This window comes from Doryrhamphus excisus, chromosome 20 (assembly GCF_030265055.1).
Source record: "Doryrhamphus excisus isolate RoL2022-K1 chromosome 20, RoL_Dexc_1.0, whole genome shotgun sequence".
Lineage (NCBI taxonomy): Eukaryota > Metazoa > Chordata > Actinopteri > Syngnathiformes > Syngnathidae > Doryrhamphus > Doryrhamphus excisus.
The window spans coordinates 3,918,921-3,933,945 of NC_080485.1; the positions used below are offsets into that span (position 1 = coordinate 3,918,921).

General features: G+C 41.2%; 2 protein-coding genes across 3 annotated transcripts; one reads left to right on the plus strand and one right to left on the minus strand.

Moving 5' to 3' along the window:
* eloal (elongin A, like) lies at positions 1-7,551 on the minus strand. Its single transcript, XM_058059124.1, has 11 exons — positions 7,344-7,551; positions 5,982-6,038; positions 5,805-5,914; positions 4,976-5,723; positions 4,817-4,907; positions 3,854-4,021; positions 3,576-3,673; positions 2,351-2,531; positions 773-887; positions 302-444; positions 1-147 (listed from the first exon to the last, which is right to left on the minus strand). Exons 1-11 carry the CDS (start codon positions 7,419-7,421, stop codon positions 86-88), a joined length of 1,851 nt encoding a protein of 616 aa, XP_057915107.1. The 5' UTR covers positions 7,422-7,551; the 3' UTR covers positions 1-85.
* On the plus strand, positions 7,068-13,666 carry klhl31 (kelch-like family member 31). Of its 2 annotated transcripts, XM_058059122.1 has the most exons (4): positions 7,068-7,869; positions 8,725-8,978; positions 9,548-10,750; positions 11,938-13,666. In XM_058059122.1, the coding sequence occupies exons 3-4, from the start codon at positions 9,576-9,578 to the stop codon at positions 12,671-12,673; spliced, it is 1,911 nt and encodes a 636-aa protein (XP_057915105.1). In that variant the 5' UTR covers positions 7,068-7,869; positions 8,725-8,978; positions 9,548-9,575; the 3' UTR covers positions 12,674-13,666. The 2 variants fall into 2 exon arrangements, with proteins under 2 accessions (XP_057915105.1, XP_057915106.1); XM_058059123.1 differs by lacking the exon at positions 7,068-7,869 and having other exon boundaries at positions 8,262-8,978.
* The last annotated feature ends 1,359 nt before the right edge of the window (positions 13,667-15,025 follow it).

Genomic DNA, 15,025 nt, shown 5'->3' on the forward strand with positions numbered 1-15,025 from the left:
AATGCATTTTATTTTATATCAGGAAGAAACTCCCCATTTCAAGAGCAACATAGCAATTAGTTTTATCAATACAAAGAATAATCATTCATCTTCGTCCTAACTGCTTCTTGAACGCCTTCAAGGACTTTGCCATTATTGGAGCGACCCCTGTGGCGATAAACATGTAAAACAGGTTATGCAATCCATAATAAAATACGGGCAGTCAAATCATGTACAGTGTTCATTTCAAACTATTTGTATAGCTTGGCCTGTGAATGGTAAGTAGGACCAAACTGCACAAGCGATACTCATGTAGGCTCACTTGTTTTCTTGCGAGGGTCTTGTGTGTTGCCTGGCCCTGAAGTGGTGGTGGCGGCGGCGGCGCTGCTGCTGTTGCTGTTGCTACTGCTAGTGGTCTGTGCAGGGTCATTGCCCGGCTTTGCTTTGCTCTCTCGAGATTTGACGCTTGAATATTGAAGAAACATGGAAAAACTTATCTTTAAAACATTTTCTCTCACGTTAAAAGCAGCTTTTGAATAATTATGACATGAGACTCGGGTCACGTTGCGACATGTGACAAAAGAGGCCTCCAGCCACAATAAAAACCAGTTCATCCAGCACACTGCTCCATTTATTTTGTTTGGATAAGCAAAGGCCCGGCGCCTTTTAAGCATGACATGACAAAATTCTCTAGGAGCTGCTTGTAACAAGTGTCCTAGTACACTTTATGTGCATTTATGTGCAGGACGCGTACACTAAATAAATCCTTCATATTTTGATTGTGGCAACCCACCTGCACTTGGACTGTTGAGGCTGCTGAACCGCAGTTCCATGGATTTCTTGTTGGATACGCACATGTCTGGGTGGCTTGGCAACAGTGTGAATAAAAGCCATCTTCACTTGCCGGCCTAAAGAGAAAAGGGTGGATACAATGTCATGAAAACGATTTACTATTTTTGGCAGTGTGAAAATTAGTTTGTGTTGTAGAATATACTGTGTATATCAGGGGTGGGCAAACTACGGCCCGGGGGCCACATGCGGCCCACCAAGCGTTTGAATCCGGCCCGCCAGTTGCTTTCTAAGTAACTTCAACTTTTAACATACAAACTGGCAACATGACTTGCAAGTCGGATGTCTGATTTAGTAAAAAATAAACAACAAAACTGTCAAATTAAATGACATAGTTTGATGTGGTGTGATGTTTAAAGTGGGTTAGGGTTAAAAAAGGGTTAAAAAAGGGACATGAGAACATACAACTGATATAGGATAACACTTTTACAGATAAAATTAGACAAATAATTCAAGGAAAATGATAAGCATAAAATAGTGTGTGTGTGTTAAATATATGTTCTGGCCCCCCAGACAATTTTGTTAACTCAATGCGGCCCTCGAGTCCAAATATTTGCCCACCCCTGGTGTATATACAAGTGTATTAAATGTGTCAGTTGTGGTACCATACAACTTTATGGAGTGCGAGTGTATGTGTGTGTGGGGGGGGGGGGGGGGGGGGGGGCGCAAAGGACACTGATGTTTGACCTGAGGAGGGAGTGGCTGCTGGATCAAACTCTTCAAATGTCTAGAAAATATTATAGAATAGACTTTTTAATGATGTCCTAAGAGTAAAACACACATTATATTAATGTTCATACGCAACAATCCTATAATACGTAATGAACTATGTATGCGGATTCGGGGGAACATGCTCGCACGTAGACTCCAGACCAGAACAAGTCATAAGTGAAGCAAACTCATTGTACAAGGCAGCAGCGATGAGGACCACAATTTCAGTGTCGTCTTTTTCCTTAAATGTTGGGTCACGGTCTCGATTGCAACCATCTTTGACGTGCTTTCCTATGTTAATATTTAACTATGATTGATTGACTTTCTTGTGACAGACAATTGTGATATCGGTGACATGTTGGCACACTCGGTTTATTTCTTCTGAACAATAAGATCAAAATGTCCTGTTCAGCCAACAGCACCACCTGCTATTGTGGTGTGCAAATTGTAAAATGTACTAGCTTTTGTGAGTAAATCAGAGTGGATTTGGGTGTGGAACTGCAAGGCAAAAAATTGTGCATGACAGCGGTAAGATTGTGAAAACAGCCACGATTTTGGAATTGATTTTGGAATTGAAGGAATGTTCTTTTGTATGTGTAAAACATGCTGTATTTGTTTCTGAAGCAGGGTGTATTTGTCTGATAGGTATGTTTCTAATTTGTAAAACAAAATGTCTTAGTTTGTGAATGAAGTTTTATATTTGCAAATTTGGACGTCAAAGAGAGTAAAACATGTTTTGTGTATTTGGTAGGTTTTGGCAGGGTGCTTTAACACCATACCTTTAGACTATTTGTGAAGTCTTTGTACACACCTTTTGGTTTCTTGGAATGATCCGAGACTATTTTTTTGGCTAGCCTCTGGAATTTTCTCTCCCTTTCTTCAGACAGTCTGATGTACATCTCTTTCCATGACTCATACTGCTGAAGTTTGGCATCCTTGAAGTCCCTGTGGCAGTGCTTTCCCCACAGGTTGTCCGTCTCTCCGATGTACACCTGTACAAACACGAATGACGGAACATTTCAAGCCATTCATGCGTGCCCGTTTAATCTCAGCTTATTTACTGTAAATCCAACAGAAGTACAAGACATTTGTGTCCACTTGTTTGACTGTAGGCAAGTTGGAGGAATAACATCCCATTGGACGACACACTTGATTTTTGGTTGGAGTTATGACATTCAGAGCCTATTATATAGACTATAGAGTCTATTCTAAATTTAGGCTGAATACGAATTCTTCCCCTTAGGTTTTGTACATCCACGAGAATCAAATGGTGTCCCAGTTCTCGTTATACCAACGGTTAAAGGCCCTAGAAAGCAAGTGTGGTCTGGCACCAGACTTGAAACTAAGGGGCAGGCGGAGACTGAAACTCAGAGGAGGAGAGCGAGGCCAAAACAAAAAATGGTTGATAAGGTTTATACATTCGCTGATGTTCATAAAGTGTTGTTATTTCTATTTCATATGTATATTTGATTTCTATTTTGATGAATGTTACAGTTATGGATGTCCGATTATCGGTACTGATAATTATCGATATCACCCAACGATTATCAGTATCGATAATTATCAGCATAAAAATGCAATATTGGTTGTTATCGGTATCAGATTTGTTTTAATAATACATTTTATTTATAGGTGCCTTTCAGAACACTCAAGGTCACCTTACAGAGTGGTTAAAGTAAATAATTTTTTTATATTTAAAAAAATATTGTATACAACATGTGTGTTCATTCCACCACATGACATATGTCATGTTACACATATCGGTATCTGCTGATATCTGTATCGGAAATTGAGAGTTGGGACAATATCAGCATATCAAATTTCAGCTAAAAAGCCAATAATGGGACCTCCCTAGTTACAGTGCTTGTGTTGGTTTCTGAGCTGTTATTTATTAGTCGTTTGTAAATGTCCCAGTTTGTATAAATTACTTACTTTATGGTAAGAAATTATTATTATGAACAATTTAATGATCTCATCTCCCCATGTCGCAGCCAGCAAGAGGTGACGGGTGATGACTTATTGACAATCAGTCTTACCGGGTTGCATTCCTCAATGCGTAGCAGCTGCTCCGGCGTACACCGCTCCAACACCGGCTCAAGGATTTCAAATGGGACACTGCCCGTTTCATAAAGCACTGAGACAAAGAGAACACAAGGATAATGAATTTAGCAATCGCTATAAATGTGCAAGCCGAGCATACAAGTAATATTTTAGTGGTTTAACAGTGAAAAAGATTGTACACATTTTAAAACATTCTACATTAGGCATTGTCAAACATAAAAATGTGTATTGAAGGGACGTAGGCATGACTTACAGTTAATATTGTTCTGCAACATGCGTATACACTGCTGGTACAAGCTCATCATGGCCGGCAGGAAGATGGTCTTGGTTCCAGAGTAGACCTGCATCTTCCTGTTTAGACGCTGACCAGTGAATACTGTACATTCCTCAGGCTGGTCTACAAACTCAGGCTCTTTCTCCACTTAAAAGACAAATAGAGTTTATAGTAGCTTGTCATTAACCCTTAGATTAAATGACCCGGTCCGGTTGTTTTCTTGAAATATCTTCGTAATTAAAAATTGTTATTTCATATTCCAGGTATTCCTCAAAAAACATGTTTTTGATATCATGCCATTCAAATTTTTAACTTACCTTTTATACATTTTAAGAAATTTTTGTTTTTGTGTTACTACCCCAACCTTCCATAAGTGGGTCAAAAATGACCCGCATGCATTTTCTATGGAATCCAATAGGAACCTTTGATTCTTATCAACTTTGGCTATCAGGAATAAATTAACTGTAGACCACACAGACTATATCAGGAGTGTCACCCCTCAGGAAGATTACTTTACACATCAAGTGCTAATACATGAAAGTATTATCTTCATATGATATTGTGTGTGTGTCCTTCATGACTGTTAGTATTATCAACAAATTAGCCTACTTTATAACGAGCTGACACTAGCTGGCTAACATTACTGTAGTATGTATTGTTGGGCATACTTTATAAATAGCTAACACCAGTAGTTTTTGTCAAATATAATATGCAGTATAGGTATTACACCTGTCTGAGATACTGTATATCTGGAATACTATAGCATTGGCATAGTCAAGTATGCTATAGCATTATTCCTAACCAAAATGGCAAAAATGGCTTAAAAACACATTGATTCTAATATGGGTCATTTTTGACCCACTTATGGAAGAGTGTAGGGTCCAGTCACTCATGCATCTAAGGGTTAAGTGTGAAATTTCATGTTTGGTGGCCATGATGTACCTTTCCTGTCGAAATAGTCAAACGTGGATACTTCAGGAAGAAAGGCCGGTAAAGGAATGCTCAGCTGGTCCTTTGGAGAATCCATAAACTTCTACAATTAAAAAGGTTAAACCAATAATTGAAATTCAAATAGTTCACATTTTAGATTGAGTAGGGTACCTTTTTTGGAGAAGCAGGCATCAATGTGGGCTTTACAACAGTTTGTTTTGGTTGTTCCTTGCTCTTTTTGGATGCTTTCTTGCTTCTGGATCGTTCCTTTTTCTTGGAAACATTCTCGTCATAGTTCAAGTAGGATTCAAAAGACATGGAAGGTTCTTCTATATCACTTTCATTGTCCGGCTGTGCTTGTATTTTGACCCTTTTCTTTGTGGGTTTGGACAGCTCCTCGTCTTTTTCACGTTTCTTTTTTCTATTACTGGTGTCTGAGCTGCCTGAAGATCTGTCTTCTCGTACATCGTCCGAGTGCAAAGGCTTGTCAGGAGAAGTGCCATCACAGAGCTGTGGGGGTTCTTTGGATTTCTTTTTTGACTTCCTTTCCAAATGACAGCTTCCACTTTTTTCTTGACGTTGTTCCTTCGACTTGGATTTACAGTTTCCATTCTTCTTCTGCTTCAAACCAGCATCACGCTTTTCCTCAAGAATGTTTTTTAAACTCAAAACCCCCAACTTATTTGTTGTGTCATCATCACTGGTTTCATTCTGCTCTGTTTTTTTTTGTTCATGATTTCCATGCGTTTTCTCTGTATGATGTTTTTCATTGACAGGTTCAGTTGAAGTGTCCACACTCTTGCCTTTTGATTTTAAGCAATTATTATTTACATCCTCCACTCTATTTGGACAATTCATGTCATTGATGACTTGCTCTTTGATGAACAAACTGTCCGATGCTTTTCCATTGTCTGGATGACTGCATTTAAGACAAAGATGTCAAACACAATACATCTGAGTTGTGTTGTTCAATTTAGGGACTAAAAGCAAGAATGCACACCTTGACTTCTTAGGAAGTAATCGTTTCCAACCTTTGACCAGCCCCTTGGCTAGTTCTCCAGCTTCCTTGTGCTTGCGCAAGGAGTTGACCGTTTTGCCAATGCCAGTTTCCTAATGTACAAGGACACTCATCAGTCGATGCATTATCACATCCAAATATCATATTTGCAACACCTACAGCGAGAACATCGACGGTGACATCCAGGTTGTTGAGTTTCTGCAAGATTTTTAGTACCTGAAATGAGATTATCTGAAGAATTTTGTAGTTGAAACAAAAATCGTCATGCATGATTGCAACACTACAGTGTGACCAAAACCTGACACACCAAATATGGCGACCCTGGTTTGGGATCCCCACAGTTGCTGATTGTGCATTCAAAGCTGAAGCTATGTATGGGAACCTCTCACACCCTCTTTTAGTCTGCTCCTTTTACTGCCAGCTATAAATGGACACCTCTGCTCTTTGCTATACATTCTCTCAATTGGAGTGATGTGTGCATGTTTATTTCAGTTTATGTGGGTAAAATTTCATTTAAACAGATTTTGTAGTCGTAAAGTTGTGCTGTCCAGTCTACTGCATGTACTTCCATTGAAAATAGTAGCTACAGAGGAAGTGTGCCATGTCTGCAGCCTTCAGGGTTAACAGACAGCAGTCATAAGTTTAACAACTGGAGAAGAAGCCATTTTTAGCAGCAAAGCACCTCCCATTCAGCAGCCCGACCCTCACTACGCAGAGCAGTCTAATCGTTCCTGAATGCCTTACAATTCTTTATAATGGACCTTTTAAAGTATTATGTGACACTGGACTAAAGTGTTTGTTTCTATTACATTGGGCATCTATGATATAGATCTACATCTAGATATAATAATTTAAACTGAACACTTTTTCTTTAAATGAATCACATAACTGAAAGGTCTAAACTATTGATTTAGCATACCGTTCAACTGATGAATACAATCCCAGACAATAAATCACATTTTACAAGTTAATTTGCAGTAATCATTTTGGTAACTATGCCAACATTTCAAATTAAGAGCATGCCCGAGTTTTTTTTTTTACCGCCATCTAATTTAATACATGCTTATTTTAGTCTGTGTACTATTGTTATCTTTCCCGACTTTAAAAGGTATGACTCCAGACTCCATGACCCCCCGTCCCACACTTTCTTCTTAACTCCTCAGAAAATATTAATTTTAATTTTTTTTAAATGTGGACCGGAAGTTGACATTCAGAGAAATTGGTCCTCATCCAGATTTTATAACTCGACCATGATAGACGTCTTCTCCTTATTTAAGGCTGTTCAAGATGATAATTTAGCATTGTAACGAAGGCGAGTGACGGAAATTGTAACTGTTTATAATAAATAAAGCAAATAATCGCTGCGTTAATTTGAAAGGAAGCGTGGCAGTTGAACCAGGTAACAGCGCACATTGAACTACCCACGACAACTGCTAATATTTAGTGACAAGATAAATGGTGCGTTTGAAGTCCATATTTCAAAAAGGTCAAAAGCAAACACATCAATAAAATGCTATCTACCGTGGCAGACTGTGGTGTGCCTGCTAGTTGACATTTGTAGCGTAAAATTCTCTTCACCAACTCCGAGCTGCTGGCCATCACTGTGCTGCAAGTGCGATCATCCACACACCTGATTGATAATGACACTAATTATAAGCAGGGGAAGTCATAACGAACACTTAAGCTTCCTCTAAGGTGGAATATGGAATATACAATAGTTGGCGTGTTTATGATGTTGTGAAGTGTGCTGGAATGTCGTCACTATGATCTAATAGATGCACGAGGAACAACCACGTCAAGGGTTTGCTATCACTCAGCAGACATATGCTAATTAGCCGTGTCACGTGACACCTACGTTGCCGTAGGTGCTGTGCCGCCAGTTATAGGATTGGTTTCAATGTGGACAATGATATGAACGTCCATATGTGAAATACTTGACATGCATCAAAATATTTGGAATTGAAGCAAAAAGAATCCAAAATCTAAAGTCACCTTGAGACTTCAGATCTGTGAGCAGTGGAACCAGAAATGGAAGCAGCTTCTAAGGGTGAGTAGTTTGCTTTCATTCATTCATTCATTTTCTACCGCTTTTTCCTCACGAGGGTCGCGGGGGGTGCTGGAGCCTATCCCAGCTGTCTTCGGGCGAGAGGCGGGGTACACCCAATCACAGGGCACATATAGACAAACAACCATTCACACTCACATTCATACCTACGGACAATTTGGAGTGGCCAATTAACCTAGCATGTTTTTGGAATGTGGGAGGAAACCGGAGTACCCGGAGAAAACCCACGCATGCACGGGGAGAACATGCAAACTCCACACAGAGATGGCCGAGGGTGGGGATTGAACCCTGGTCTCCTAGCTGTGAGGTCTGCGCGCTAACCACTCGACCGCCGTGCCGCCCAGTAGTTTGCTTTATTCAGTTTAATTATAGTGTGTTTCACACACACATAATGTTTCACGCTTCCTTACCTTTGTAAATGTTTAAAATGTTCATATGTTGATGAAATCATTTTCTGTACAGTTTGAGCCTCGAAAAAATAATTTAGCATGGGAACCCGCATCACCAAACAACATTGGAGGTTACATCTTATACATAAATACACTTTATGGACAAAAGTGTTTGGTCATTGCGGCTAAACAGGAAGTGAACATGGTATAAAATAGAAAGTTGTTGCTAGGTTACAGTCATCTGGGAATATTTTCAACAAGATGTTGAGAGTGTCTAGTCAGAAGTCACTGATGTTGGAATAGAAGGGCTTTCCCGAAGCTGTTTGCAAAAATTGGAGGCCGCAGTTGTCCAAAATAACTTGAACATGAACATGAATTGAAATCACAGAGGACCTAATGGTTCTATCATCTCAGGCACCATTGATGACTTAACATTTTTTTTACACAGGATGTCCACATGTAACCTTGAATGTGACGTATCAGGTTATACAGAATGTTGACATCCACGGACTGGAAGCTATTATGGGACACTATAGCCCCAGTCAGCCGCATGCATGTCACAATGTGTGATTGGCACCCACTCCCCTAGAGGAGGAGTTAGCAGGATTTCTCTTTCGGCTTGGGTGACTGCCGGTCTCTCTCCTGCTCCAGTAACTGGAGGCACAAGGTCCTTCTTCCACCAGCCTCAACTTCATTCTTCAGGTACGTGGGATTTATTTCACACAGTGGTGGTAAAAGTTGGCGTTGTGATGTTTCAAGATGCAACTTTTCCTCTCTTATTTGGGCTTTGGTGATTGGATGAACCGCTTGACGTTGTTCAGCCTTTGCAAAGAGTTGTATAAATATTAGACACAATATGAGACATATTATCGGTTTATGGTAAGTGAAGGCATTACATTCAAGACACAACTACATCAAATAATCTGTATTTTGGAATTCCTAATTGAACCAAAATGCTCCGGCGCGCACGAGGCCTGCCCGACGTGCTTCAACGTCTATAAAAGGAACATCAGTGGTGAGCCGTTCCAGTGTTGCTATTCTTGGGCAAGCTGCTGATAAAATGTGACAGATGCAATGAGGACTGTGTTGACGCACTCACTAGCTCCGGCATCACCTGGCGCAACACATGCTTGCAAGGTGTCGATGTCTTGCTAATGCCTAAAGATACCATTTCTAGGAACAACTTGGGTATTTTAACATGTTCTATCTGAGGAATCGGATTTGGTCCATCAATTTGAAAGCATTTATTGTTTTGTTTGTATTTCCAAAAGGTCTGGGTTGTGCTCTGCTGCCTCAGCCATGGCACCCAAAAAGAACAAGGCGACCAAGAAGAACAAAGGAGACATCAACGAGATGACCATCATGGTTGAGGACAGCCCCGTCAACAAGATAAATGGGCTGAACACACTGTTAGAAGGAGGAAATGGCTTCAGCTGCATTTCTACTGAGGTTACAGATTCCGTTTATGCCCCCAACCTCCTGGAGGGTCTGAGCACCATGCGGCATGAGACCTTCCTTTGCGATCTAACAGTGGCCACCAAATCAAAGTCCTTTGACGTCCACAAGGTCGTCATGGCCTCTTGTAGCGAGTACATACACAACATTTTGAAAAAAGATTCAACGCTGCACAAAATCGACTTAAACGACCTGTCGCCCGTCGGCCTGGCTACGGCCATCACATACGCATACTCAGGAAAGCTCACCTTGTCGCTCTACAGCATTGGAAGCACCATTGCGGCCGCCATGCTTCTGCAGATCAGCACCTTAGTCAAGATGTGCAGTGACTTCCTTATGCAGGAGCTCAGCGTGGAGAACTGCATGTATGTGACCAACATTGCAGACGCCTACGATCTTAAAGAAACCAAGGAGGCGGCGCAGAAGTACATGCGGGAGAACTTCATTGAGTTCTCAGAGATGGAGCAGTTCCTGAAGCTCACCTATGAGCAGATCAGTGACTTCCTCTCAGACGATTCCCTCCATCTTCCCTCCGAGGTCACCGCCTTCCAGATCGCCATGAAATGGTTGGACTTCGACGAGAAGAGGTTGAAGTACGCAGCCGATCTCCTGACTCACATCCGCTTCGGCACCATCTCTGCCCAAGATCTTGTCAACCACATCCAGAGCGTGCCGAGAATGATGCAAGATCCCGAGTGCCACCGTCTCCTGGTGGACGCCATGAACTACCACTTGCTGCCGTACCAGCAGAATATCCTCCAGTCGAGAAGAACAAAGGTGCGTGGGGGCCTCAAGGTGATACTGACGGTCGGAGGACGCCCCGCCTTGACGGAGAAATCCCTCAGCAAGGATGTTCTCTACAGGGACGTTGATAACGTGTGGAATCGCTTGACAGAAATGCCGGCCAAGAGCTTTAATCAGTGTGTGGCGGTGTTGGATGGCTTCCTGTATGTGGCTGGAGGTGAGGACCAGAATGATGCCAGGAACCAGGCCAAGCATGCCGTCAGCAACTTCTGCAGGTACAAATATATTGATTAGGTAGTGTTTGACAGGATTGGATTATGGGCGGAAATGACCGAATATAAATATGGGTAAATCACTCCCTAAAGCAGAGGTAGGGAACCTATGGCTCGGGAGCCAGGTAGGGCTCTTTTGATGACTGTATCTGGCTCTCAAGCATTTCTTACCACAATAAAAATGCATTTTTGCTAACATTTTAAAGTAAACATCACAGAAATGACTGTTAAAAATAATATTCAAAATCAACAACTTTCTTATGCATTTTAATTCGTCCATCTATATTCTGCTGCAATGCGGCCAACCATATCCATCTTTCCTGATGATATTTTCCAGGTCAAACACCAAAACTTGATTATTACTAGGTAATGCTGTAGTCTACCTCGGTCATTGAGATGTCAAAAAAACATGTAAATGTAAACTTTCCTCCTTTAGTCAAATAGCTAAAGCTGCAGAACCAAGCCTTCTGGTGAAGCAGAAGTTGCATTAATGGCAGCAAGTATTTGATGTAATATTGGACACTGCGCTGCTCACGAAAGTATGCTGGCCACACCCCATTGGCGTGGGGTAGTGTGCCTGGTCTACATAATTAGAGCCCATTATATCTAAAACTGTTGGTCTTACATAAAAATGCACACATTTTATTGCATTCAACGTTTAAAAAAATGTATATGGCTCTCACAGATACACATTTTAAAATATCTGGCCTTCATGGCTCTCTTAGCCAAAAAGGTTCCCGACCCCTGCCCTAAAGGTTCTGAACTCCTGCTTCTACACCAGTGTTGTGTTGAGCAGAATAATGTTGAACCATAGCGAAGGCCTGCATGGATGTATAGTATCTCGAATTTCAGCAACCGTTTGTATCGTATCCCTCAATGAACCGCAGTGCCGTCAGCACTCATACAGCCAGAGACAATTATCTTGGTGCTCACTTGTGTTGACCGCTATTTCGATTTCGACAATGATGGTTGTGTTTTAAGGACTAAATACAGTCTATACTGCTGTGCAAGCTGTATGTTGACTACTCTAAAGTTTCATTTCTATAGTATTGTCCTTTGATATGATATAATGGTATATTGTGATGAAGTGGAAAAACGAGTTGCGACGGATCAACAGCCCCTGTGCTGGTTTCAGCCCAGTAGTGCAGTCCATGTGTCGAGCAAATAATAATCCAATTTGCATTCTTTAGGTATGACCCTCGCTTCAACACTTGGATCCACCTGAACAACATGATCCAAAGGCGCACCCATTTCAGCCTCAGCACCTTCAACGGCCTCTTGTTTGCCATCGGTGGTCGTAACGCCGATGGCGTTCAGGCCTCGGTGGAGTGCTACGTGCCGTCGTCCAACCAGTGGCAAATGAAAGCGCCTATGGAGGTGCCCCGCTGCTGCCACGCTAGCTCAGTCATCGACGGCAAGATCCTGGTTTCTGGCGGTTACATCAATAACGCCTACTCCAGAGCCGTGTGTTCGTACGAGCCGTCCACTGACAGCTGGCAGGATAAGAGCAGCCTGAGCTCTCCCCGAGGTTGGCACTGCGCCGCCACCGTGGGTGACCGCGCCTATGTCATCGGTGGAAGCCAGCTGGGAGGTCGTGGGGAGCGGGTGGATGTCCTGGTGGTGGAGTCCTTCAACCCTCATACGGGGCAGTGGAGCTACTGCGCTCCTCTTCACACTGGCGTAAGCACGGCCGGCATTTCCACTTTGAACAACAAGCTGTATCTCCTCGGAGGCTGGAACGAGGGGGAGAAGAAGTACAAGAAGTGCATCCAGGTTTACAACCCTGACCTCAATGAGTGGACTGAAGATGACGAGCTGCCAGAAGCAACAGTAGGTATTTCCTGCTGCGTTGTCACCATACCCTCAAGGAAAACAACACGTGAGTCAAGAGCCAGCTCTGTTTCCTCTGCACCAGTCAGTATATAAGCACGAGTCCATCCCAATGGTCAGGTCCTGTACCTGCTTCCAAGACTTTAATTGCCTGTTACATAAACGTCTCCCTGTGGTGCTTTCAAGTGACTGGAAGGGGTCTTTAATTAAGCAGCTGTATGTAACCAATATATTATTTTTACGAGACAATCTGGCTATAGTCATATCCATCACAACTATAAGGTAGACATTTCTATATGGGGCCAATTTAGATTTATAGATATTTAGGCATTTGCCCTCATTCAGTAGCATCTTTAAATTAAACCTACTATGTAAAGAAGGGCTTTTTAAACTGAGGCAGGCGTCTTTTTCAAAACTGCAAAGCTGACTTTAATTATTTTACAGGCAAAACAAATTGATTTTTTAGTTTTTATAGTGAGTTAGAAAAAAAAAGAAAATTCACGAAATAACAGCCTGACACGTATTACAGCCGACTGTGCCACACTTTGAAAACATGTCATGTAAACTTGAGGTGCATTCACAACTTTAAGTAGATATTTATTATACAATCTAGATTATGGAAGGGTTTTTAGAAATATGGTTCCTTCCTCATGTATTGACATCGACATACAGTATTGCACATAAATTCATGATAAATAACGCTGTTATGCCTACTTGGACTTGCAACAAATTCAAACTTTTTCTGAGCCAATAAAAATGTACTGGTGACAGTTTGGGAAACCCTGGTTTATGGTGACTACAAAGCTCAGGTACTTGAAGAGTCAAAAAGCCGAATTTAATGAGACAACACCTGCCAGGAGTTGGTGTTGAAAATCTGGTTTGGTTGCGTGATGCTCATCAACAATATTGGTGAATTTCAATGAAAACGGTCCTGCTGGAAAATGTTGCAAGGATGGGGATGATAGAAAACTTGTAAAAAAATATTCATTGTAACAGGAGATTATGTTTCTGCCTGAGCTCTATTGGGAGTAGTGATTCCCATGGTTGCTCATGTTTTATTTTTGTTTTTAAATAAAAGAGGTGACAGTACACAGGTTATGCTGTTGTCATTTATTCCAAATAAGAGCTTGCATATTGAAGGAACATTGACTCAGTCTTTTGTGGATCAGCAGGTTTTCATGTGATAAAGGTGGCTTCATTTGCATGCTATATTTGTATAAGAGGTATGCTTATTTGAATTCCCATCTTGTAGTGTGAGGAAAACCTATACAACAGACCCAACCTGGCAACCTGGCAAGGATGCTCTAAACAGATAATACAGTAATTCAAAGCCTATTAGCGGATTTATTTTCTTTGCTTTGAATAGAAAAATATGAGCACATAGGTCTCACAGCTAGGAGACCCGAATTCAATTCCACCATCTGCCATCTCATCATTCCAAAAACATGCTAGGTTAATTGGTGACTCCAAATTGTCCATAGGTATGAATGTGAGTGTGAATGGTTGTTTGTCTATATGTGCCCTGTGATTGGCTGGCCACCAGTCCAAGGTGTACCCCGCCTCTCGCCCGAAGACAGCTGGGATAGGCTCCAGCACCCCCACAACCGTCGTGAGGATAAGCGGTAGAAAATGAATGAATGAATGAATGAATTGTAACTTAAATAGAAGGTGGTTTGTGCTTAAGCTTTGATACCAGCAGAGGGTGCTCAGAGGTTAATTCACTCAACATTTTCCATCAAGACGATGCTTTGACAAGGCATGGCACTAACTGCACATTTCTAAGTACCGTTGGTGTTTTTCCACTATTTGCATTAAGCCTTCGAAGGTAACCCCACTTAATAGCAGGGATGGAAACTAAAAACTATCACATTATAGCTAATGTTAAGTTTGAGAGCATTAAAACTTTGCTCCAGGCTTGAAACTTGAAGTGCACATTATGATAATCCCTAATTTACAGTATCAGGGTTAATTGGTTAAGTGAATAAGTGAATTTCTGCGAAGTAGGATTCCTTTATTTATTCCATTATTTTTATAAATGGAATATTATTCACATTATTAGATCCCTCTTGACATGGAGTAACACCCATATAGTCTTCTCATATTACCCAATATAGTAGACATAATAATAATTCCTTTTATTTTGCATTGGCTTTTTTCCTTAGTTCACTCATGAATGACTACATTTTTTTTTTACAATTTATACACTCCAAGAGAATGTGAATGTAATGCAGAAAACCCCGTCCAGTGTGATTGTCGGATGGCATTCTCTTGACTGCAGAGTCTAAGTTTGAGAGCCACAAAAACATTTTACACATTTGAAAAATAAAACCACAATAAAACAAGAGCAGATGCTAGTGACATGGCTTGGAGTTAAAGCTTAGATTAAATAATGTAGGAATTTTGAATTGGTTATATCAACAGACCATATGAAAGGAGTAAAAATTCAAG

Bases quoted from the DNA above. Each gene is read 5' to 3' on its own strand.
- klhl31 (XM_058059122.1), top strand. From the start codon at position 9,576: ATGGCACCCAAAAAGAACAAGGCGACCAAGAAGAACAAAGGAGACATC. The intron at 10,751-11,937 runs GTACAAATATAT...TGCATTCTTTAG, and splicing joins GCCGTCAGCAACTTCTGCAG to GTATGACCCTCGCTTCAACA.
- eloal (XM_058059124.1), bottom strand. From the start codon at position 7,421: ATGGCCAGCAGCTCGGAGTTGGTGAAGAGAATTTTACGCTACAAATGT. The intron at 6,039-7,343 runs GTAGATAGCATT...ATCTCATTTCAG, and splicing joins GCACACCACAGTCTGCCACG to GTACTAAAAATCTTGCAGAA. The intron at 5,915-5,981 runs GTAGGTGTTGCA...CTTGTACATTAG, and splicing joins TCACCGTCGATGTTCTCGCT to GAAACTGGCATTGGCAAAAC.